The following is a 26,512-nucleotide window of genomic DNA, read 5'->3' as shown; positions in this document are numbered from 1 at the left end:
TCCGAAAAGACCTACAAGCAATTGGCACCACAAACACCACAGACAGAAGCACCTTCCGAAAACACATAGACAATTGGGAAGTAAAGTCAGAAGCGCTAAAACAGCGGACCAAACAAGAATGGTCTGAGGAGAAAAAAGAGGCCCTCTCCAAGAGAATGAAGGAGTACTGGAAGGACAAGAAGAACAAGCCTTCAAAGTCATAAGCTTAACGATTTCCTTTTAGGGAAAATTCGCCAACAATAAACAACAATAAATGTATATATATGAAAGTTACAGAATATGTTCACATATCCTAGCCAAAGCAGTGTAGAAGTATTTGTATTATTAGACACTCACTCATTTTGAAACTACAGCTTTAGTAATAAACCAGTGATTTGGTCTGGTAATTGTTTGTCCACTATCCGCTGACTCTGAATGAGGAAATGAGGATAGGTTTTTTTTTTCTTCCCCTCCTCTGTGGAACTGAGGTTATTTACAAAGCTAGCTTTAATGAAAGAGAAGTTCAGGAACTTAAGTGTTAATAATTAGCACATAAAAATTTATAATATGTCTTTACTGTCTGAAAACAGTTGAAGATGTCTTCAGTTGTATTCAGGATACACAAAATGTAGCATAAGATCAAACCTTTACATAACAATTACTGTGTTGCATTCTTAGTCCAAGAAACATTTTTACTAGTCATTGATGTAGTTTTGAAATACAAATCCTTACTTTTACTGCTATTATCTGAGCTAATCACACAAAAATGGCTCTGAGCACTACGGGACTTAACTTTTGAGGTCATAAGTCCCCTAGAACAGAACTACTTAAACCTAACTAACCTAAGGACATCACACACATCCATGCCCGAGGCAGGATTCGAACCTGCGACCGTAGCGGTCGCGTGGTTCCAGACTGTAGCGCCTATAGTTCAATTCTTTTATCTTGGCGGCTCGCGCATGCCCGCCCAGACGCGGGAGATTGCTGCGTTGCCAGTTGCACACGACGCATGCGCCAATAGAAGCAGCGCCATAGTATGGCATAGTTCGCAAGCTTACGTTTAGGGGGGAGCGCGCAGTTCATGAAGTAGAGCCACTACGGCCGCATTAACCCTTTCGCTGCTACAAAGAGGTGCTCCCTACATTCCGCGCTGTGCGCGATTTTGTCAGTGCACTGCTCGCCTGTGCAGACACATCGTGTTCCGACTGCTTTGACACTCTTATCATTCGATTCCACAAAAACTATTTGGCCCAAAAATTAGATTTTTTACACATGTTCTTGACTGATACCTTCCCCCCATAAATGACTTAATTTTGTTTCGATGTTCAACGCAGTCATTATGCATTAAATATAGTAAACCATTGCACAACATTTTGAAGAGTTTGCAGAGGTAAAAGTCCATAGAGTATACTTTCCGTATGGTCTATTTTAGTTGCCACAAAGTTGAGAATGAAATGTGGACAAGTTACCTAAATTTCATATAAAATTTACTGTATAACAATATCTCATTTAAGTACCACATAGGTGTCGTATGTAATATTCAGAAATATTCCGTCTTTCGCGACTGTGACAAAAGTTTTATTTACACTGAGCACGTTTGGCTTTATTTTAAAGCACTTCAATCAATCAAAAGGAAGTAGACAAAATACATTAAACAAAACTGTCGACTTACAAAAACATTAGGACTTGAATATACCGTCTATCAGTGAAGTGCTCTGAGCTATGTCAAATATAATTTTTGTGTGTGGCACACACAAACATCATTTATTTGCTAAAACACTGATCAGCCAACACAAACGTTGAATATTGTGTTACCGCAGCACAAAATTACGAAAGGTGACTTGGCAATGGAGGAGACAAAATACTGTCCACTGAAGATGCTTCAAAAGAGAGAAATGCGTCTGGTCTAAATAACTCGTTTATTACAATTGCAGAAGAGGAATATATTTCAGTACCATTGGTAAAATTGCAACTGTGGAACAAAAACAAGAAAGAGAACATGATTACCATTGTGTATGTGCCATACCTGTCATTGATTGAAGTGCTTTAAAATAAAGCCAAACGCGTCCGGTGTAAATAAAACTTTTATTACAGTCGCGAAAGACGGAATATTACTCAATATTACGTACGACACCTTTGTGGTACGTAAATTAAATGGGATATTGTTATACAGTAAATTTTATATGAAATGTAGGTACCTTGTCCACATTTCATTCTCAATATTGTGGCAACTAAAATCGACCGTACGGAAAGTATACGCTATGTCCTTCTTCCTCTGCAAACTCTTCAAAATTTCGTGCAATGGTTTACTACATTTAATGCTGCATAATAACTGCGCTGAACATTGAAACAAAATTAAGTCATTTATGGGGGGAAGGAATCAGTCAAGAAGACGTGTAAAAATCAATTTTTGGGCCAAATAGTTTTTGTGGAATCGAATGATAAGTGTGTCAAAGCAGTGGGAACACCATGTGTCTGCACAGGCGAGCAGTGCAGTGATGACAAAATCGCGCACAGCGCGGAATGCGGGGAGCATGTGTCTGCAGCAGCGAAAGGGTTAATGAAGAGACAAAGCACTAGAAATTTCAAAAAATTGCATTCAAACGATTATAATTCGTGAAGTAAGGCACTTCGATATTGTTTTTAAATAATGAAAATATTAAGCACCGCTCAACGTTTGAACTCAAACCTTTCGCGTAGGAGCCCAACACCTTAACCGTTCCGCTAACGGAGCTCATCTGACTACTGAATGCCATGAGGACTCTTAACACATCACGCAAAATATTGACAAACACTGTTGGTATGGCTATGATCTACTCACGCTTCGTCGAAGTGCAATAGGAAATAAACAATTACCGCTGTTCTTTATTGTGAAAAAGCGGTTCGTGAGATTGATACAAACACCTTTCCTTGCTATCGCCTGAATTAGGAGTCTTATTGCTTGTTTGGTTTAATTAATTAATAGAATATGAAGCAATTGGTATAAAGAATACTTTTTCCAAACTTTCTATAAAAGAAAGTCTGCTATCAAGACATTGCTTTTGTTCTATTACTTTATTTATGACTGAATGTTTCTAAAACTGAAGACACTCATCCATGCTCTGCACTGCAGTCGAGATCTGGCAATGTCGTTCTCTGTTCATTGGCTGACTGTGTTTTGTGACGTCAGATGCGCAGAACGAACCTAAACTCGGCCGCCAACATAAATGACGCGCACTTTAGAACTGCTCGGCCACCCCGGCTGGCGCTAATCACACACCTTACATTTCAAAATTTGTTCAGTTTACACTGATCTTGATGTTTTTCTCTACTTGAGCTTAAGTAGAGATGGCATGTCTTACATCCATAAATACAACTCTTTGATGTCTTAAACCTGACTACTTAATATAAATTTGAGCGTCAAAGCATTCATGTTGCTCATAGTGTTTGTTTTCTTCCCAAACTATGATTGAAAATCAAGAGGTGCTGGAACACATTTTTATAGGACAAATTAATCTCATAACATCAGTGATATTCCATTTATTTTGTATGAGTTTTCCAGAATGACTTTTTGTACTTCCTGGCCCATTAAAACTATGTACTAGTCTGGGGCTCAAACATGGGACCTTTACCTTTTGTGGCAAGTGCTCTACTGACTGAACTACCCAGGAACAGCTCACAACCCACCCTCAAAGCTTTACTTTCACCATACCTAACCTGTACCTCTAAACTTTACAGAAGTCCTCCAGCACACCTTGTGGAATTAGCACTCCTGGAAAAAAGGATATAGCGGAGACATAGCTTAGCCACAACCTGGGGGACTGTTTCAAGAATGAATTTTCACTCTACAGCGGAGTGTACGCTGATCTGAAACTTCCTAGCTGCTGTGTCCTCTCTTCCAGGAGTGCAGATACCACAAGATATGCAGGAGAACTATTGTGAAGTTTGGAAGGTGGGAGATGGGGTAAAAGGTAAGAGATGGGGTACTTGTGACAGTAAAACTGTGAGGCTGGGTCATGAGTCTTGCTTAGATAACTCATTAGGTAAAGCCCTTGCCCACAAGAGGCAAAGGTCTCAGGTTCCAAGTCCTAGCTCGACACACAGTTTTAACCTCCCAAGAATTTGTATGACTTTTTTTTTACAGAGGTCATATGTGCACTGGTGTAGTGCAATTTTCATCACATAAGTCAGAAGCCCACCAATTTCTGCAAGTAAAAATTTGGCTGCAGTCAGCATAATTGATTTTTGTTGTACATGGCAACCTATACTTCAGTTAATAAGTTGCTTATTTTCTTTCCTACCACTTTGTAATTAATAAAATGAAATTTATTAACATGGCTGTAAATTGACTATAAGTGTTTGAAACATTGACACAGAAAAGACTGATGAAAAAGTGTGTTGAGAAATATTAATGCTGCAGCTTCCATTACAGCTCAGAGATTATAACAATACTATACACTGTAACAATCTCTTTGCTATAAAATTTTAGTGCATAATCTGTGAAAATAAATGGTGATAATTGTATTTTTTTCCTTGTAGAAGAGAATTTTGAGATTGTGGATCCACTGGAACTGGAACTGGAATTCCGAACGTCAGAAATTACTGGAGTCCTCCTCAGTGCTGCTACACCAAACAACTCACCAGCATTCTCCCTGGAGCTAAATAGTGGGAAGGTAATCAGTTACTGTTATCTTTTATTGTCTCAAACTGATATAAAATTTTGGCATGATAGTTAACACCAAAAAATTATTTACAAGTTTTTTCTTGACAGAGAAAAAACAATGCATTATTCCCACCCCCACCCCCCATATTTTTACTGATGCACAGATTTCTACTACTTACACCTGTCATCATTAGCATGTTCTTTGAACCGAAAGTGCAACAATCTCTGCTGCCTCAGAATTTCTGAAATTTGTTATTAAACCATGGTGAATGTTTTTCATCCTTAATCCACTTTTTCAGCACATACTTCTTCTGAGCTTGATTTACAGTCCATTTAATCTTTGTCCATAATTTCTCTATGTCCATCATACTGGAGCTAAATGATGTCCACTCATTTTCTTAGTGGGATGCTAACAACAACTTGTCTGCTGTTTCTAGTAAAAATTCTCTTCGAGCAATCCCTCTTTGTTGCTACAAGGTCTAAAATACTTCCATTGCAAGTGTGCTGTTAAACTAATTGCTCAAGACAGGTTTTGGAAAATGTGTTCAAAACTACTTCACAAGACTTTATGCCCGTACTACCGGCAATGAGTCAACCAGTATTATGTGATCTTGAGTTATTCCGCACTGTGGAGTGTAGACTGTCTTTGAATGATTCTAAAACTGTCATGGCAGAATCAGGTGGCTGGTACTAACATCTAGTAATTAATTTGAGATTGCCTAGACCTTTCACATGTGTCCAGGTAACGTCACAGTCAGACTTAGTTTTTACTTTAATAGACTCTTTATTTTTGTCAATATGTCTTTTTGATGTATGGTCCACGCCTTGTAAAATATTTCAGAGCTTTCTACTTCAGGTTTCAGCCATCTCTCAGTTCCAAGAGTAATTTGGGCATGACAACTTTCCTGGTGGGCAGTAAATTCAGGAACCTTGTTACAAATATTTTGACAGTTCACTATTAAAATTTTGACATTCAAAGTGTCTTTACTTCCTATGCAGTTTTAGTTTGCTCTCTGCATACTGACTGGTGATGCTTGATCAGAGGACTTAAAACTACCACCTAGCCTAAAAAACTCCCATGGGCACTTCACAACTGCTCTGCTACATGAGTTGCTACTTCTTTTGTGTAGAGCACCCCTAGCCTATCAAGGACTGTCTTACAATTATCCACCATACAACACAGGTCCAGAAGTATGGAGCCAAGACCATCAATGATTGGTAGAGCCTTTGTTTGAGACCCTCCACTTGGCTCCAAACCAAAGAACCCCAATCAGTTGTGGGAATGATTCTGCAAATTGTGAACTGTGCTTGCACCTGGAGCTGAGGCTGGCCTCACACCCAAGCAACATCGTCACTGGTGCTGACATGAGCTACATCTTGCCAATGACTGAACCGTGTATGCTTGCTAGCTGCAGACAGGGCCTCCTCCATGTCTAAGATGAGACAACGTGGCAGACATGTGGAGTGCACACTGGATTTCTTTGCAGCCCTTGGCACTATTTCCCATAGGGGCTCCATAATGCACTTAACTTTGGAACGGTGTCCTGTGTACAGAAATTAGCGCTTTCCATGCGCTCTTCATTTTCATCATTGCTGTAATTGACCTATCTCATCACATAGATCAGACAGCTATATGTGTATGCTAATGACACAATTCTACTTACCTCACATCAGGACAGTTCTGCTCCAGGTAATATTACACAGAAATCACCTGAATCTGCACTACACCGTTCCTCATCAAATAAGCTAATCCGCAATCCATGGGAAAAACAGCATCTTCTAAGAACATGTCAGCCTTATCTGCAAAGAGATTTCATGAGTCTCGATACTTTCGAACTCTTCCAGTCACGTGTCTCATATGGCCTTCTCATCTGGGGACTTATTTCTCACATTACCAACATGTAAAAGAGAATACAAAAATAGTGTGTGATTTATAAAACTAGTTCTAGGGAGCACGGTCACATTGTCGTTAGTAGGTTGGCTACTAACTTGTAAATCTGTTCACTTATATGTGTGTACTTTTTGTCAGTAACTGTGATGAAGCTTCTTGTCACAGTAGTAGTAGTTGTAGTAGTAGCTTTATTCATTTGTAGATCTCTTTTTATAAGGATGTAGGACATGTCAAAGTATTTACAAATTTAGATCAATTTAAAATAAGCTAATTCGTATACAATATAATGGAAGGAAACATTCCACGTGGGAAAAATTATATATAAAAACAAAGATGAGGTGACTTACCGAACAAAAGCACTGGCAGGTCGATAGACACACAAACAAACACAAACATACACACAAAATTCAAGCTTTCGCAACAAACTGTTGCCTGCTTGTGTCTGTATGTGTGGATGGATGTGTGCATGTGTGCGAGTGTATACCTGTCCTTTTTTCCCCCTAAGGTAAGTCTTTCCGCTCCCGGGATTGGAATGACTCCTTACCCTCTCCTTTAAAACCCACTTCCTTTCGTCTTCCCCTCTCCTTCCCTCTTTCCTGATGAGGCAACAGTTTGTTGCTAATTCGTATACACATATATTTACAGACTTCTCATTAGAGACAAACATTAGATTTATTCCTGGTATACAATACTTTTTTTCAAATAACTTATTAAATAATGTAATGCCACGTTGTTCACTCATACCTCACTATCAGTCACTGCACACACTATACACACATTTTTTCATAACACTTCACTCACTACACGCGCGCACACACACACACACACACACACACACACACACACACACACACACACGCTGGTGACCTCTGGGCCATTTTCTGTACCGCAACTTCCCATTAGCTATCCTGAAACACTGACTCAGCATCCCTCCATAATGAGTGAGATGTTGAGCTCTGGAAGAGGAAGAGGTGTTAGTATTGTGCCATGCATAGCTTGGAGGTAAGTATTTCTAGAAAGGAAAAAACAGAAGGAAAAATACATAAAGTGAAGGTGTTATGTGGAATGTTAGATATTTTGTAATTATTATTATTATTATTATTATTATTTATTTGTATAGCATTTTTATCAAACCCCTACTCTGTTTTAGCTAAGTAATCCTTCAATGTATAAAATGTATTGCATAACAGGTACTTTTTAGCTGCCTTTTAAATAAGTGTATTTTTGCAATTTCTTTAATCTCTTTTGGTAATTTATTGTACAGTTTTATCCCTTGGTAGAAAATGCTGTTTTGAGTTTTATGTTTATTTTTTCTTGGTAAATGTAAATCGAGTCTATCTCTTGTTGCATGGTCATGGACAGAGCTTTTGGGCGGTAATTACCAATATTATTTTTGATGTGTACAACTGACTGGTAAATGTATTCACATGGAGCAGTTAAAATCCCCCGTGTTCTGAACAGATCTTTACAGTGAGCTCGACTAGTGTTTCTGGTTATTATTCTTATGGCTCTTTTCTGGAGTTCGAAAATTGTGTTCATATTTTGTGCATTTGTTCCCGGAAAAAGAATGCCATAGCTAAGAATTGAGTGTAAATGTGAATAATATGTAACTATAAGACACTGCATGTTACACACTGATGATAGGATTCTAAGTGCTTAACATGCTGATGACATTCTGTTTGCAAGTACCTTTGTGTGTTCACACCACTTCAACTGGGAATCAATATTCATTCCTAGAAATTTTACATCTGTTACACAATCTATAGATGTGCCATCTACATTTAATTTTTGCTGTAACTTCTCTGCAATACTTGAAAAATGCTCGTTTACATAGTTTGCTAAGTGCTGTGGATAATTGATTACTTTATCCCCCTCCCTTAGCAGTACGTTATTCTGCGTTTGTTTTCCTCTCCCTGTTTCCTTTTTTATAACATCCCAGACTGCTTTGCTTTTATTCTCTGTATTATATATGATTTTGTTATTAAATGACTTTTTTGCAGCAATCAGCACCTTCCTATAGATCTTTTTGTATCTGTGATATAAATTTAAGAATTCTGGATCATTGCAAATCTTTTTCATGGAACTGAGGTGGTTAAGTGATTGAGAGAACTTCTTAATACCTGCTGTTATCCATCTGTTTTGTGAGATGTTGATACAGACATGCATACTTTTGGAAATGCCTTTTCAAAGTTCAACAATGTGCAGAATTTAGAGAATTTCATATTCACATTGGTTTCCGTATACACTTCATCCCAGCTTTGTTTTTCTAGTTCTTTGGAAAAATCTTTTATTTTGATTTCTGATAGATGTTGTTTGTAGTCTTGTAGTTCAGGGAATGATTCGATGCCTGACTTTACTGATGTTATTTGGCAGAGATGGTCTGATAGTCCAAGATCTTTTACAGCTACATCACATTTTTCCCTGTCCATATTTGTGGCCACATGGTCAATTACTGATGAAGTTATTGCAGTAACTCTTGTTGCACTATTGGCCAATAGGGACATGCCAAAACTTTGAAGGATGTTTATGATGGTGCTGCTGGATTCATTTGTGATGTTAGTCTTGATGTTAATGTCTGCACACAGAATTATGTTGACCTTTGTACTTGAGACTTTATCTGGAACTTCTGTTAACTTATTGAAAAAAGTGTCCACACTTCCACTGGGAGTTCTATACACACAAAAAATGATTAATTTCTTGGTGATATCAAGCCCTGTTAATTCAATAGCTGATATTTCAAAGTGTTTGTCTTCACTTATGGTACTGAGGTCATATCTTGATTTGAACTGCGTTGCTTTTCTGATATAGATTCATGATCCTCCACCCCTTGCAGTAGTTCTGCAGTAAGAGTTTGCCTTTTCATGCAATGATAATACTACATGTTGGATTTCTGTGTCACTACACCAGTGCTCAGTAATACAAACTATTGTGCAGTTCAAAGATTGGAGCTCAACTTCTAATAGTTGTATTTTATTTTTTATTGATTGCATGTTTTGATGGAGGATTGTTAGGTCTGTGAAATGGCCCATGTTACTCTTTCCAATAGTTTGTTTTTCTTTATGACATCTGATATATGTAATATTTGAGGTGTTTAATCTGTCTTGTGAGTGATTTTTCAGTATTTTTTAAAGTGCTGGAGTAATCTTTAGGCAAAGGAACCTGTTATCTGAATTTATCCTAAAACAGACCTACTTTTCCTACCTATGACAACAGGTATTTGACCATGTGTGGCCCCGAGATCCATCCCGTATACTTTCATGAATCATGACTGCAATACCGGGAAGAAGACAAAATTTTGTTGCTGGTAATAAAAATCAGTCTCAACTGAACTGTGATACGGAGTCACATTAAACATAAAAATAATTTTCATGGAGGCTATGCATTCATATCTTAAGTTCAGAGTGGAGTTATGCACTCTAGTTCAAAAGTGTTCAACAAGCTCCCATCCAACAAAAAGCATTGGGAATCATGGACAATTCCAAAGAAAATTAAATACATGCCTCGTTATGCACATCTATAAACCATCTGATTATCTAAATTCGATGATAGAAAATTCCTCTTACTAGCTACATGACAAGAGGGTGTGTTCATTGTACAACTGAATGGTTAAGGGTTGTTTATTATGAACAGACCTATGTTGTTATAAATGTAGGAAACTCTGTTCTTCAAAAAGTACCAACGTACTCATAATAAAAATATATTAATCTACCATGTGGAAATGAACAGCAGATATTTAATATTACTGAGGAAGCACTAGCCTTTTTTATTCTTATTTATTTATTTCAAGTTAGTGGTTTTCTTTCTAATTTATGATGTTAAATTTAGCTGGCTCAAGCTAGAATAGCACTAAGTAGTATAGTGATATATTATTAATATGTGTACAAATTAAGTTTTTATGAGTTGCTTGTTTTCTGTTAATATACACTGTAAATCCTTCCACATTCCAGGAGATTCTCCTTTTTGATGAGATATGCAGGAACCCAGAAGACTGTCCTTCATTGTGGGATCTTTTGAAGATGATTAACTAATGAGTGTCTTTTCTGGAAACATCCCTGTTGTATCATCCCTCTCCCCTCCCCTGCACAGTAGCAATGTTTAACATGACTCTCTGAGATGTTGAAATACATTCTCTCTTTTCCTATCTGCTTTATACTTTCAAGAATTATGTGTAGCATGAATTCCTCACGTTTCTATAATCTGCCTTATGCTGAGGCCACTTTTCTTTAAATTTCCAAAATGACAATAGCTCCTTGTCCTGTCTCTCACTAATAAAAACAATCTATATCAGCTGTGGTTTGTTACTGGATAGTAAAAAGTGCATGGGGAATGCAGAAAGAAATTTGGATGACTAGTTATTCAAAAATCAGGATATCTTTTGGATGATTAGTAAATTGAGCATTTACAGTGTAGGGAGTGGTAAAGTGGTTATTCTATCATGTTAACATACCTCTGATGAATAAAAGGTGGAAACTGAGCAGTATAATATGGTACTGGGGAAGCACATGCAGGTGGCTGTTATAGCAAAGAGCCACAGAATGAGATAATCATTCAAAGAACCGTAGATAACTATGGAGCTGTACATATCTACCATTGACTTTCAGGCAGTGTGTCTGTGTATTGGCCGTAAGAAAACATTCTTTAAATACATCATTTTCCTTATGTATATCAAAAATTTTGTTGATTGCTGCCAAAAATAAAGAAAACCTAAATGGTATATCAGAATGGAAGGATTGCATCTGTAAATAGCAATTAAATATTGGCAAACAGACTTTTACATATACTGTCCTCTGTAACTTTTCGGGTTTTGCAAGTTGTCCATGAAGGAAGGTATACTTTGCTGAAGTTCATCATTTACAGGCTGGCACCTTGTTATTCACAAATAATGATTGTAGAAAAAGTTTTTGAGTAAATGACAGTCACTTCTTCTGTTGACTTACTTCCAACAGATGTTCATTCTTTCTTTAGTACCCTCACCAGCGAATATCTGTACGGACACACATGAGCTGGTGTGGGTCATGCAGCAGATTAGCATGTATGTTGTCACGAGAGGGCACATGAAGCATTGCCTGTGTACTGTTGGTGGCGATAAGTCTGGGTCCATAGGTTCTTACAGAGATTTCTTCTGCTGTGGACCCACTTGTTGCCTTGTGCCATGCTCTGTTTAGTGGTTCAGTTGTTTATGCCAGTCACTTTTATGGTTTTCTCTGTGCTGCAGTCAGACTCTCTGCTCCCCATAGACTAATTCGCACATTGAGTTTCATTCTCTCTTCAGGGGTTCAGCTTCCCAGTTTTGTAGTTGAGCCGCTGTCAGCTAGTATATAGTGCTGACAGTGAGAATGACAGTTTCATGATATTGTCATACCCGTGCAGATACAGGCCTTGTGACATAGGATATTTTTATGTGTGTGGCACCTTTTTTCACAGTGTTAATTTGTGACCTCCATGGACCACGCGTTTTTGCAATTCTGTCAGGAGCAGTTGTGCCTCCAGGAGCAGCAAAAAAAGCTTCAGCAGGAGCAGATACAGGAACTGCTCAAACAGAATGTGAAATTGCTCTGCTCCTACTCCACTCTGCTGGTAGGCCAGATGTCTGCAGAGAAACCTTCTTGCCCACCACCTCCAATGCCATTCGCCACCTGCAACATGTCTGTGGAAATGTGAGAGAATTACCTGCTCTGGTTCTTATTCAAGAAATGGTTCTAAGCACTATGGGACTTAACATCTGAGGTCATCAGTACCCTAGACTTAGAACTACTTAAACTTAACTATCCTAAGGGCATCACACATATCCATGCACGAGGCAGGATTCGAACCCACGACCATAGCAGCAGCGTGGTTCTGGACTGAAGCGCCTACAACCGCTCAGCCACAGCGGCCGGCCTGGTTCTTATTGCACTGCCAAGTAAGGTGTATCATGAATCCAACGGATAGGGCCACCTTGTTATTGTCCAGCAGTAACGGGATTGTACAAAATCTTGCAAAATTTGAAACCCTCCACTGAGCTCGAGAAACTTAATTTTGAGGAACTCTATCAGTTGCTCACACAGTACTTTTATCAAACCCATGTGGTGGTGTCACAGTTACAGTTTATCCAGCTCTACAGGTGTCCCAGAGAGTCATATGCAACCTAGATTGCTGACCTGCCAAGTCTATCATGCAAGTGAGCCCTGAACGTTCTATCTCATATGCGTACTCACTAACTAGGTATGTGATTGTCCAATTAGCACCTGACCCCAAGGTCCACACTAGGGCATTGGCTTGTCAGACCCTTCTTTAGCCAAAGATGCCCATATTGATGAATCACATCACAAAGGCAGCAGCAAGGAGTGTATTTTCTGACAAGTGGGAGGTGACAGAGTTAGATACACGTGGTAAACTGCCCGTGGCACCCCATGGGGCTGACCAGACAACCGTGCCTTCTGCTGTGCTGCCACCTGTTGCCACCTTTGACGATTTGAGTGAGATGACATGACAGCACTCCCTGCCTTTGCCTGCGACATGCCCAGCAGGTATATGTAAGTCAAAGAATTATAGTCCCTACTTGTGATGTTTTCTGAATTCTCACCATTGCTCTCCTGCATCTTTTTCTGCTCAATCGACAAGTTGGCGGTCCTGCCTAGATTGCCATTTGTTGCATCTTAGACTGGACTGCCCATATGTAGACACCGTGTGTATGCCATACTCTAAGTAGGCTACGTAGCATCAGCTTTTGACAGTTGGCAGCCCATCTCCAATGCCCCTCAGCATCACCCCAGAGTATTCTACTAACATTGCTCATGGATGGGCAATTAGTTGACTTCCAGGTGGATATGGGAGCAATAGTCAGCATGATTAACTTAGATATGGGCAGTCTCCTGGGCTGTCCTGCATTGCAAGGCCACTTCATCAAGTCCTGTCTTACAGTAAACTGTATATTCCTTTGAGGAGGCAGTTCACCATCTCAACGTATTATACAAATGTGGAATGCTAAATTGCATCATTAGTGACCAATTTGCTGTTGGTGCAAAATGTTTTTTTTATTTTAGATGCCTTTTCAGTTTTTGGCTTCCATGTACTAGAAAAAGTACATTTAGTGTTTCAGTTGGTCTCTTTTCAAACTTGAGACTTACTAATGTGGTCACGTGACCAGCTGTTTGAAAATGCTTTGGGGCAGGTAGAAATTTTTTTGAGGGCCATGCCTCCTTTGTACCATCTGCAGTACCTAAATTTTGTCACCGCTGCCCCATCACTTTCACCATAAGCGACAATGTCAAGGCCAAGTTGCAGCATTGGCAGGACCTTGGTGTTGTTTCTCCTGTTTCATTGACCCAGTGGATCACTTCTTTGGTGGTGATTCAGAAGACAGAAGGTGCTCTGTGCCACTGCAGTGATTTTAAACAGATGGTTAACATGCAATGTGTCACAGACTGGTATCCAGGTCTGCAGTTGGAGAAGAAATTGGCAAAAATTACTGAGGTCCAGTATTCTCATTGCCGTCCTGTCACAACAGAACATGGATGGCACTGTGCCTCTGTTTCCTATGCATTGAAGACTCTTCCAGCAAAGCAACATAATTATTCACAGATGAAAAATGAAGTAGTGCTACATTGCTTTTGTTTTCAACATTAAAAAGTTTCATTTTTTATTGTATGGAGCGAAGGTCCAACCCAGCACCGACCACAAGTCTTCTTATTTGGCCCTTGTTCGCAGCCATCAGAAGCAATGCCCACCAATTGCAGAGAGATCAGCACTCTTTCTCAGTAATTACTGTTATACCATTAGTTAGCAGTCCACCACACAACATACTCATGCAGATGCATTGTCACAGTTGTCAGTGGGACCAGAGCTGGAGTTCAGCAGACAGAAGGCTCTTGTTTTCACATTGGACAATATCTTGCTGCAGACATTGCTCAGTTTTCCTTTGATGGCATGGAAGGTTGTGGCTGCCGTGGCAGAAGACCTACTTTTTTCAGAAAATCATTTCAGCAATTGAGATTGGATGATTCAAACGCATTCCTTCGGGAATTGAGTCAGCATTATGTACGATTTTCCCCCTCCTTGACAGCCTCTGTGGTCCAGAAAGTCCTCATGACTGCCATGGAAGAGCTAAGCTGTTAAGTGATCATCCTGTCAGCATTACGTCCGTGCATACTCCAGCTGCTGCATGCATAACATTGTGGTATGTCTTGTATGATGGCTTCGACATGGCATCGTGTATACTGGCCAGCGATTGGTAGTGATACTGAACATCCTGTGAGGCCTTTGCACGTCCTGTGCACAGAACCAGGCCACACTGCCATATCAGTTTTCCCCTTGGCCAGTCCTGGAGCCCCCTTGGAACGCAGTCCACACCAACTCAGTAGGTCCCTTTTGGAAAAGCATGTAGATGTTTGTAGTTGATGCATTGTCCACTTTCCAGTGTGTTGTCGAACTGTCTTCCACAACATCAACAGCTGCTGTTTAAGTGTTTTGCATCATTTTTTCTGTCAACATTCCTCCCACCTCCCTCCTGGACCCTCATATCAGATAAAGGTCAGCAATTTGTATCACAGGAGCTTGACAATTTTTGCATTCGCAGTGGTACCCAGCATCTGACTACCACCCCATTTCACCTGCCTACTAACCCCAAGGTGGAGCACTCCATGCACGTTTTCAAGACCTAAATGAAAAAATTCGTGTCTGCCTCATCCGCTGATGATCCTCTGTGTTTTTTTCTCGCCATGCACTGGGTGACACCCGTTAAGGGTGCAATCCAGAGGAACTTTGGCATGTGTGCCAGTTACAGAGTCTTTTGGATTTGTTGCCTGACTCACATGCCCATCTGCATTTTCCTCATGGGATTGCTCTTTGGGCATGGTCTTTTGGCTGACAGCAATGGTGACTGCCGGATGCTATGTTGGGCCACTATAGCAGGTATTACACAACGATCTGATGCAAATGGTACCCTTCTACCACGACAGCCCTCTAGCGGGTGAACAGGTGAAACTACGAAAATTAGCAGACACATTATCCACATGCCAGAATAGAGACAGTTCTAAACTGCTGTCAGTCCACGCACGTGCACTAGGCAGTGAGAATCCGCGCATGCGCAGAAGGGGCTACCGCAGTGTTTTCTGCTTATTATTTGCTTACTGCTTGGAGGCTAGTAGCTCATTTCAGATTTTCGTGTTGGGGATTTTTAGAGTGTTTTTTTCAGTAAGTAGGTTTTCATAAATGCAGAGATAAAACATTTTTACATTTTTTTGCCAGTAGACTTTCTTTTATGCTAGCTGTTTGTGAAAGCATTATTTCTATACTGTTTATTCAAAACTTGGACAAATAACACAAGTGTACCTTTAAGTATTGGTCCTTTCAAGTGCTGCAAATTGCATTGCATACATCCACAACAATGTTTGAATTGGTGAGCTGTGCTATTCTGTGGCTAAAAGCCAGGTTCTTAAAAGAGTCCCCATTCACCAGCCTGCAACATAGCAGGGCGTTTACCGGTACTTTGTCAGTGATCTAGGCTGATACAATCACAAAACGTGTAAACATATGACTTAATTTTTCTTTCAGGAATGTGAGATAGCCTCCCTCATGACTGTGTCACACTTGCCAAATCTGTCTTCTATCACATACACCAGCTTCTCGAAATAGGCCATGTCCATCCTAATTAATTTCCAAAATACCTGTGGATCTTCGGGCCTCAGTTCTTTCATTAACAGTGAACATATTCCCCTGTCTTCATCCCTTCTTTTCACCCAAGGTCGAACCCAACGACGTCTGACTTTTCGTTTTCGTCACAGTTCTGACCTAATCCAAAGATTTACTGTCACTGCCAGGGCAATAGCTCCAAAAACAAGTGGATCCTCCATGTGCAATATGCTGTATAAATGTAAATTTCGATATACATGTACCTGTGCAACCAAGTGTCTTAATATAAAACTGTTCAGTGTGTAATTCAGAACAGTACTGACCTACATAAGAGAAAAACAATTACTTAATCAATAATGGTAAAAAACAATTTCTTGTTAAATAGGAACCTTGGGCTCACAGAAATAATTTGGACTTAAGACACCCTAGTAAATCATACAGTCGCCCTTGAGTTGCCACCGATAGAACGAACGACTTTACAAGACATAAGACAGTTCTATTTTCTTTTCGCGCGTCTCATCTGCTGCTGCACATGCGTGCTAGGTATATCTCGCATGAATTGTGTAATAAGTTGGAAGTGAACCAGCCTGTAGTTACAGGTATGCACGTTAGGGATGCTGGTGCATATGTTGCACGCTTCAGGCGCATTGTGTAATACGGGCTTAAGGCCAGCATTAGTTCATTGTGGTTGATAGTCTGGAGCATTGACCTGTCATTTGACTTCGAAAAGGTATTCAGTACAATTCTACACTCATGCATAAAGAATAAAATATGAGTGTGCAGTATAACAGACCAGCTTTGTAACTGGAGCAAACAGCTCCCAACAAATAGGGCACAGCATGTCTTTCTTAATGGAGAGAAATCTTCAGTCATAAAAGTAACTTTGGGCATGCCTCAATGAAGTGTTATAGGAGCATTTCATTTCATGATGTATATAAACAACTTAAAGTGCGCGTCATTTATGACGGCGGCCGAGTTTAGGTTCGTTCTGCGCATCTGACGTCACAAAAAACAGTCAGCCAATGAACAGAGAACGACGTTGCCAGAGCTCGACTGCAGTGCAGAGCACGGACGAGTGTCTTCAGTTTTAGAAACGTTCAGTCATAAATAAAGTAATTGAACAAAAGCAATTCTTTATACCAATTGCTTCATATTCTATTAATTAATTAAACCAAACAAGCAATAAGCGTCCCTAATTCAGGCGATAGCAAGGAAAGGTGTTTGTATCATTCTCACTAACCGCATTTTTGCAACAGCGGTAATTAATTATTTCCTATTGTACTTCGACGAAATGTGAGTAATTCATAGTCATACCAACAATGTTTGTCGGTATCTTGCGTGACATTTTAGAAGCCTCCAGGAGTCGTATTGAATGACGAGCTGCGTTAGTGTAACGGTTAAGGAGTTCGGCTGGTAAGTGAAAGGTTCCGAGTTCAAACCTTGATTGTTGCTTAATATTTTCTTTATTTAAAAACAATATTGAAGTGTCTTACTTCATGAATTTTATTCGTTTGAATGTAATTTTTTGAAATTTCTAGTGGCAACTAAAATTGACCATACAGAAAGTATACGCTATGGACTTTTACGTCTGCAAACTCTTCAAAATTTCGTGCAACGGTTTACTACATCTAATGCTGCACAATAACTGCGTTGAACATCGAAACAAAATTAAGTCATTTATGGGGGGAAGGTATCAGTCAAGAAGATATGCAAAAATCAAACTTTTGGGCCAAATAGTTTTTGTGAAATCGAATGATAAAGTGTGTCAAAGCAGTCGAAACGCCATGTGTCTGCACAGGCGAGCAGTGCAATGATATCAAAATCGCGCACATCGCAGATTGCGGGGTTCACGTCTCTGTAGCAGCAAAAGGGTTAATGCGTCCGTGGTGGCTTTACTTTATAAACTGCGCACTCTCCCCTAAACGTAAGTTTGCGAACTATACTATGGCGCTGCTTCTCTTGGCGCGTACAACTGGCAACGCAGCAATCTCCCGCGTCTGGGCAGGCATGCGTAAACCGCCAAGATAAAAGAATTGAACTATAGTAGACAATGTCGACTTTTTTGTGAGGCTTTTCAAAATGATCGTTTAGTTTACTTCTGAAGAAGAAATCAGAAACACATTAAGAGTGGAGATATGCTGCCAACTTAATTTCTGCCATGCAGTCCTCAGATTGATCACCACAAAAGAAGAGTCTGACTTTGTAGTACCACCCTTGAGGTATATTTGTAATCAATGATTAAGTCAAATCTAGCAGTGGGAGACATGCAGCAGGTGTTTAATATAGCTTAGTTACTAACATAGAGAGAATCAGCTTTTTTTCTCCTTGAACATTTACCCAATTATTGCAAGTATAGTGCCAAGAATTCCATATGGAAATGGAAGAGGATGTAGATGAAGATGAAATGGGAGATAAGACACTGCGTGAAGAGTTTGACAGAGCACTGAAAGACCTGAGTCGAAACAAGGCCCCGGGAGTAGACAACATTCCATTAGAACTACTGATGGCCTTGGGAGAACCAGTCATGACAAAACTCTACCATCTGGTGAGCAAGATGTATGAGACAGGCGAAATACCCTCAGACTTCAAGAAGAATATAATAATTCCAATCCCAAAGAAAGCAGGTGTTGACAGATGTGAAAATTACCGAACTATCAGTTTAATAAGTCACAGCTGCAAAATACTAACGCGAATTCTTTACAGACGAATGGAAAAACTGGTAGAAGCAGACCTCGGGGAAGATCAGTTTGGATTCCGTAGAAATGTTGGAACACGTGAGGCAATACTAACCTTACGACTTATCTTAGAAGAAAGATTAAGAAAAGGCAAACCTACGTTTCTAGCATATGTAGACTTAGAGAAAGCTTTTGACAACGTTAACTGGAATAATCTCTTTCAAATTCTGAAGGTGGCAGGGGTAATATACAGGGAGCGAAAGGCTACTTACAATTTGTACAGAAACCAGATGGCAGTTATAAAGAGTCGAGGGGCATGAAAGGGAAGCAGTGGCTGGGAAAGGAGTGAGACAGGGTTGTAGCCTCTCCCCGATGTTATTCAATCTGTGTATTGAGCAAGCAGTAAAGGAAACAAAAGAAAAATTCGGAGTAGATATTAAAATTCATGGAGAAGAAGTAAAAACTTTGAGGTTCACCGATGGCATTGTAATTCTGTCAGAGACAGCAAAGGACATGGAAGAGCAGTTGAATGGAATGGACAGTGTCTTGAAAGGAGGATATAAGATGAACATCAACAAAAGCAAAACGAGGATAATGGAATGTAGTCAAATTAAATCGGGTGATGCTGAGGGGATTAGATTAGGAAATGAGACACTTAAAATAGTAAAGGAGTTTTGCTATTTGGGGAGCAAAATAACTGATGATGGTCGAGGTAGAGAGGGTATCAAATGTAGACTGGCAATGGCAAGGAAATCGTTTCTGAAGAAGAGAAATTTGTTAACATCGAGTATAGATTTAAGTGTCAGGAAGTCGTTTCTGAAAGTATTTGTGTGGAGTGTAGCCATGTATGGAAGTGAAACATGGATGATAACCAGTTTGGAAAAGAAGAGAATAGAAGCTTTCGAAATGTGGTGCTACATAAGAATGCTGAAGATAAGGTGGGTAGATCACGTAACTAATGAGGAGGTATTGAATAGGATTGGGGAGAAGAAAAGTTTGTGGAACAACTTGACTAGAAGAAGGGATCGGTTGGTAGGACATGTTTTGAGGCATCAAGGGATCACAAATTTAGCATTGGAGGGCAGCGTGGAGGGTAAAAATCATAGAGGGAGACCAAGAGATGAATACACTAAGCAGATTCAGAAGGATGTAGGTTGCAGTAGGTACTGGGAGATGAAGATGCTTGCACAGGATAGAGTAGCATGGAGAGCTGCATCAAACCAGTCTCAGGACTGAAGACCACAACAACAACAGTGCCAAGAATATCCTGCTTAATTGCAATAAAGATTTCAGGACTTCAAAAGATATATACAGAAATAAGTAGATTTGATTTCAATTTATACATTTATTTTTATGTCTTCACGCAACATCACGACATAAAACTAACTTTTCTGTGGATGCATTGGATAGTAGTTTCATTTTATATGTCAGGTTTACAGTGTCAGTTTCTTCCTAGTGTGTAAATATGATGATGGAATCTCCTGGATGGAATAAGAATAATGAAAGGGCTAAAGAGGCATTCAGAAGTTGAAATGCACACAAATATGACTGAAAACATTGCTAAGCTTTTAGAAATTACCACCAAGTGAAGAGGGCACTGGGCAGCACACTCACATTGCAAATCACTGTCCATCCATCAGATTCAGATTTTCCCTGATTCCCCTAGATTTTCTTAAGGCAAATGCCACGATGGTTCCTTTGAATAGTCACAGTTGATTGCCTTCCTCGTTCTTCTCTAATCAGATGCTGCGCTTCACACACACACACACACACACACACACACAGTGACATGGAGGAAGAGAGGAAGAGAGATAGTGCCAGGAGGAGGAGTCTACCTTTCTCTTCTAGCCACCAGCTGCCATTTCCTTCAACTGTTTCTGCCCCTCCCTGCTTCATTTTTTTCCCTTGTCTACTCCACCCATTACAATCTCTTACCTCAATTGAGCTGCAGTGCTCTTGTGATACAGTCTGCTGGGACAAAAATGCCTCGAGTGATACATTTTACGTTATAATTGTATAAAATTCTCCCAGATGTACCCCCTTCATTTTCGTGCATTATAGTCTTCCATGTAATGTTTCAGAGCAATCTTACACTTATACACCCAATAATTCTATGTGACGGTGTGTAGTGAACATTGTCAAAGATAATCTGTCGTGTTGTATTTCACATTACTGGTAGAAGGTTACTAAGCCACACTGGTAACAGCCTCACAGTGTATCACAGTGTATTTGTCCCTTTATACATTGTGTCATTATTGGCAACCAGTCCCAGTTTGAAAATTTCTGAGATACATAAAACATTAAAACCTTTAAAAAACTTCTAATTTGCTGTAAATATTTATTTAAAGCTGGACTCTGACTTGTTTTGGAATTCAAAAATTCATCTCCAGTTGATTTTTTACACACTTGTTTGTTGAAACTTTACAATCTATTAGATCATGGAATGCTCTAAGTTGAACAGAAAATATATTGTAAGGATAATAAAGCAACAGTTAACTATGTATTTGTTAAAAGCTCTAAATATCCATCATATAGAACATGCTGTTGAATAATCTTGTATGAAGCAAAGAAATTCTGTCATCAAACATAACACAACTTCATTGTAAGGCCATAAAGGAATTTGAGCAATGGTGTCCAGGTTTCAAGCCCGTTACTCCTAGGATTGTTTCTATCACTTATTGCTTCTTTCACTTCTGGAAAGTCCATAATGAACTATTGGTCACTTAGTAACTAGCTAGGTAAGTGCAGTTCAAATGTTGGAGGCAGACAGGTCCATGCCAATTAGAGCACCATAATGTTCAGACTAACTTTCAGATTTAAAAGAGATTTACCCTTTTCTTTTACCATTAATAGACAATGACAATCGTTATTTTCTTCTAAACACCAATATCTTCCTACCATCCCCACAAGAATACAACTCATTTCTCAATGAATGGTAATGTCATATGTTGAAATATTTCTCTAAAATGTCTCTTTTTATATGACTGTGTCTATTTACAGGTCATAATGAAAGTTGATATGGGAGACAGGAAACCTTTTCGTGTAGAACAAGAATTTCCATCACAGTATACAATCTGCGATAATAAATGGCATAGGATTACAGCATTTTTTACAAAAGATGAACTTGCTCTTAAAGTTGACCAGTTACCAAACAAATATGGCCTTTCCGGAAATGGTTCATTTATAAAGGCCAGTGTTGGTATACCACTGTACATTGGTGGATTACCAGGTAAGTAAAATTTGAGTCTGAGATATTTACTTACAATACTATAAGGCTCAGTGGTTAAATTAAATATTTAACTGCTCTTTTACAGATAATGGATCTGGTACTATTTTGGAGACAAGAGACAGCTTTAAAGGTTGCATCAGAAATGTGAAAATTGGGAACATTAGGAGAGACTGGACTGACATGGCATCCTTGCATAATATTCTACTTAACTCTTGCCCAATCAGTTCATAAAGTATAGTTTACAAATGTCAACTTAACTTGCCATAACTATGTTTTAGTGTTCCCACTGCAATGCCTCTTACTCAAAAGAGAATGGGAAAAGCAACAGAAGACTGATATTATAACACTGCCATAAGTAATTCCTGTGAGAAAGTGGTGTGAATGACATTTCAGTTGATCAAAGGTATGTCTTAAACATACAGGGCAATTGAAAATAATGAATGGTGATGAATTCCAATTTTTGTTGTTATTAACTTATTTGTTGTCTTGAAAGAATGTAATAATTTATTCTTAACAGTAGATTCATTTGTTACACTAGGTTTTTCCATTGTAATAATAGTGTTTAAAGTGCCAATCAAGAATTCATATTTGGCTCAATTTTGTTGCATTAAAGTACTGTAGTAATTAAGGTTGTGGATGGTGAAAATCAGTATTAATTTATCAATAATTTTAGCATTGACTGTGTAAATTAGTATATATTTTTGATACGTACAATAGTGAGAAAGCATTACTCAATGATCATGTATTTATTTGTGAAACATAACTTGTATATATTGGTTTGTGTGTGTGTGTGTGTGTGTGTGTGTGTGTGTGTGTGTGTGTGTGTGTTTTCATGTATTTGTTTTCTGTACATTAACAAAGTTAAATGTAACATGTTGCAACCATCAAAAATGTAAAAAAAAAAAAAAAAAAAAGTTGGATCAGAAATTATACTTGTAAAATTGGTGATCAGAGAAAAGTAAAGAGTGACTCTCAAATCTTAGGGGCAAAAGATACCTTCTCAAAACATGTCTGCTGCACACGGTAAAGGCAGGGATCATGTATAATCCCAGGAAAATGTGGTCAGACTTTCTATGAAAAAGATTCAAATGGTAATTATGCTAATAACTCACATATGGAGAAAATCCAGTCCCTGCAGTACAATGTGTGATTATATGATGATAATTGAGTGATATGGCTTTTTATTTGTCTTTATTTGTGTCTCTTATGTGTTGTAGAGAAAGTAAATCATTTAGTGCCACTCATCCAAGTCACACATTTCACTTTTTCTTCCTGTATAGTCGTTTAACTGTGACTGCTAAGCTATATTTTGTTTTGTTATATGTGACCTCATTATATAAGATAGCACCTCATTAACTCATCACTAGGCAGCTGAAATGAAGTATGATCAGATTAAAAATTATTTTGGAAATTTATAGATAAATTACTAGCATGTAAAGGGTTTTGAGCCCTGTAGCTCTTTGGCATCATATTGGTTTAATCAACTGTTTGTACAGATGTATGTAACTCATTTATAATATGAAACATTCAATTGAGTGACTGTGAGTCATCAAGGTTGAAGTGACAGATTTATAACACAGATTTTGGGTTATGCACTCGCATACTAGTTCAGTTATCCTTTTAAGGGATTTAAGATACTAAAATTATGATATCTACAGAAAATTTTCATTTGACTGTACAAAATGGTTGGCCTAGAAAGGCTGTATTGATCATTGACATTAAGAGAAGCAAAATTAGATAATGATGAAATGAATGCTTAACCTATGCTGGTCCTCACTGTCATTTACTTGCAGTACCATAATTCACAAATTACTGTTGTATGTACATTATTATTGTAATTAACAGTGAAAAATTGTTTTATTGCATATTTGAATTCACACATATAATTTGCTAAAAACAAATAAATGGTGAATCCTGAAAAGAAATTACTAACTATTAAAAGCATTAAGTTCTTTTTATATTTCTTACTTCTCGTTCCTGAGGCAGAGTAACTGGGTTTCTAAGAGTTAATTTTATTAACCTTTAACAACAGAATGTCACAATGGCTTCTGCTTATACGAAGTCATTTTCAACTGGGAAAGAAAAACTACATATCCAGTCTAATAGGAAATATAAATATTCAGGCTTCGTGATTAATAACCATACATTACTTCATACTATTTTCATATACTATACTGCAACACCAAATAAATATTTGTTTGTGTGTGTGTGTGTGTGTGTGTGTGTGTGTGTGTGTGTGTGTGACAGCAAAAATCACAGCAACACAGACAGACTGGTTGTGTGCTTACCGTTAGGAAGAGGAGCTCACAATGCTAATAGAAACAAACTGACAGTTTCTGTCTGTACCAAGCATCCTATGAGACGTGATGAGCAGTATTCTTAGGGCTATCTCCATTTACACACTGAAAAGACAAAATTTTAAATATCTACGAAATGACAGAGAAAATGTGCCTGACTCTTCTTAGCAAAGCCACATGTGATTTATTTAGTCTGAATTATTAGATGAAAGAATCATCTAAATGATGTGAGAGGAAGAGCAGAGACTTTTTTCCCAAGGGAGCTGCTGTCTTGTTAAAATATGTAATAATATAATTGAGAAGTAATTTTCATAATAGGCAATGTGAATAGATTAGCAGTAATTGTAAATCATTGTTAGTGTACTTTTACATAGGCTGCAATGGTTGCTTTGCCTGTGAATGTATAATTTGACTCATTCCATGGAGGCTCTGCTCCGTGATGGACTTCATGGAACACAACATGTGAGTAAATGAATTATGAGTAATCAAACAGTGGAAAATCCAGGATGGAATGTAACACTATAATGAAAAGGAAAGTTGCCACTCACCATATAGTGGAGATGCTGGACACTGAGTCACAGATAGACACAACAAAAAGACTGTCACAAATAAGCTTTCGGCCAGCAAGCCTTAGTCAAAAATAGATGACAGGCGCGCGCGCGCACACACACACTCTCTCTCTCTCTCTCTCTCTCTCTCTCTCTCTCTCTCTCTCTCTCTCACACACACACACACACTCACTTATAACTGCAGTCTCTGGGAACTGAAGCCACACTGCAGTGTGCCTTGCTGGCCGAAAGCTTATTGGTGATAATCTTTTTGTTGTGCCTATCTGCGACTCAGCATCTTGACTATATTGTTGAATTATGAGCAAATTACGTTAGAAATATGCAGGAATGACTTGTATGTGTGCAGCTAAAGATTTCAGTGCATGGAAAAATCTATAGGAGGCCGTTATCAAGCAGTGGATACCAAATAGCTACTGCTGATGATGATAATGATGATTAAGCACATTGGATACAAAACTGCTGGTCAAAATATTTCAACCAAAGACAATCATATTCTAGAAGAAATAAACCTTGTTTTACAAAGCACCTGGCATCCAGCACACGGTGGCCTATCAATTACTCGTATGATTTTGAAATGCATCCCTGTTGGTTTTTGAACACATTCTAAGTTGATTTCTGAATGAGTCATAAGTTGGTTTTTGAATGCATCACAACTTTAAATAAACTTTCCCGGAGACAAAAGGGGACTGGGCTATACGAGCTAAGATTAATAAAGCCGAACGGGTGACTGCCAGTCGCTGTTTATGGGGTTCAATGGGCTTGCAAATGATCAGCATTGTTATAATTACTAGGGAAGGCCATAGATTCAGTCTATCAGAGTGGAAATAAATGACTAACAGGAATAACAGGTAAGAAAGATTACATATTATCTTCTTGTTGTACCCAAGAAAATGAAATTTTGACACAAAATTTTTGGCCAGACTGCTACACTAGTAAGGGCCAGTTATACAGTTCCCGCCGAGCAGCCACTTAAGTTCTATTCTGGGAGTAGCAAGGAAAATGCATTGTGATAACCCCTAACCAGAGAATAAATGGAGGATAACTAAAGCGGTGACTGTGCCAGGGTTAGTGAAATCAACCGGAGAATAAGTTTTGACACTGGCAGGAATAGTTACAGAATTATTGATGACAGGATTGTTTGTTAGAACGAGGAAGGAGCAGAAACGGGGACATCACACAAATTATGGAAGAATATGATTCCAAATGTATATAAAAATTTCATACTACCACTTTTCAATCTCATGTTTGAGAAGCTGCAGCGTATGAATGAAATGTGAAACTATTTCCTAATATAAAGCTTTTTACTTGTAGTAGGCCTAATACGCATTTGATATTGGTACTTCATGAATTATATTCTGTCGTCTTATAAAAATTACCGTTTGTGCCAAAACAGTCTTGTTTATTTAGTGTGCGTTACAATTGCTACAATATTAGGCAGGCCTATTTCTTTTTATCTAGCTGACAGTGACAAACCACACGTAATCAGATCGAGAAACCATACCAGTCTTTGGCACTATTTGTACTAACAGCTTTTTCAGTATTAGACAGCGACGTTTCGTTTTTTCATGTAGCAAAAACTTTCATGAACTTTATGCCATGTAAAGCTGTAGCAATATTA

The 26,512-nt window shown here is 38.7% G+C and overlaps 1 protein-coding gene across 1 annotated transcript in view; it reads left to right on the top strand.

Moving 5' to 3' along the window:
- Positions 1–23,953, top strand: part of LOC126485073 (laminin subunit alpha-1) — a 715,911-nt gene extending 691,958 nt beyond the window's left edge. The window contains exons 44-46 of the mRNA XM_050108676.1: positions 4,498–4,631; positions 21,800–22,028; positions 22,114–23,953. Coding sequence (XP_049964633.1) covers positions 4,498–4,631; positions 21,800–22,028; positions 22,114–22,259 — 509 coding nt within the window. The 3' untranslated portion in view covers positions 22,260–23,953. The remainder of the gene's footprint in view (positions 1–4,497; positions 4,632–21,799; positions 22,029–22,113) is intronic.
- The last annotated feature ends 2,559 nt before the right edge of the window (positions 23,954–26,512 follow it).

Source organism: Schistocerca serialis, chromosome 6, assembly GCF_023864345.2.
Source record: "Schistocerca serialis cubense isolate TAMUIC-IGC-003099 chromosome 6, iqSchSeri2.2, whole genome shotgun sequence".
NCBI classification, from domain to species: domain Eukaryota; kingdom Metazoa; phylum Arthropoda; class Insecta; order Orthoptera; family Acrididae; genus Schistocerca; species Schistocerca serialis.
Note: the sequence above shows the minus strand (reverse complement) of the source record. Positions and strands in the feature narration are given on the sequence as shown.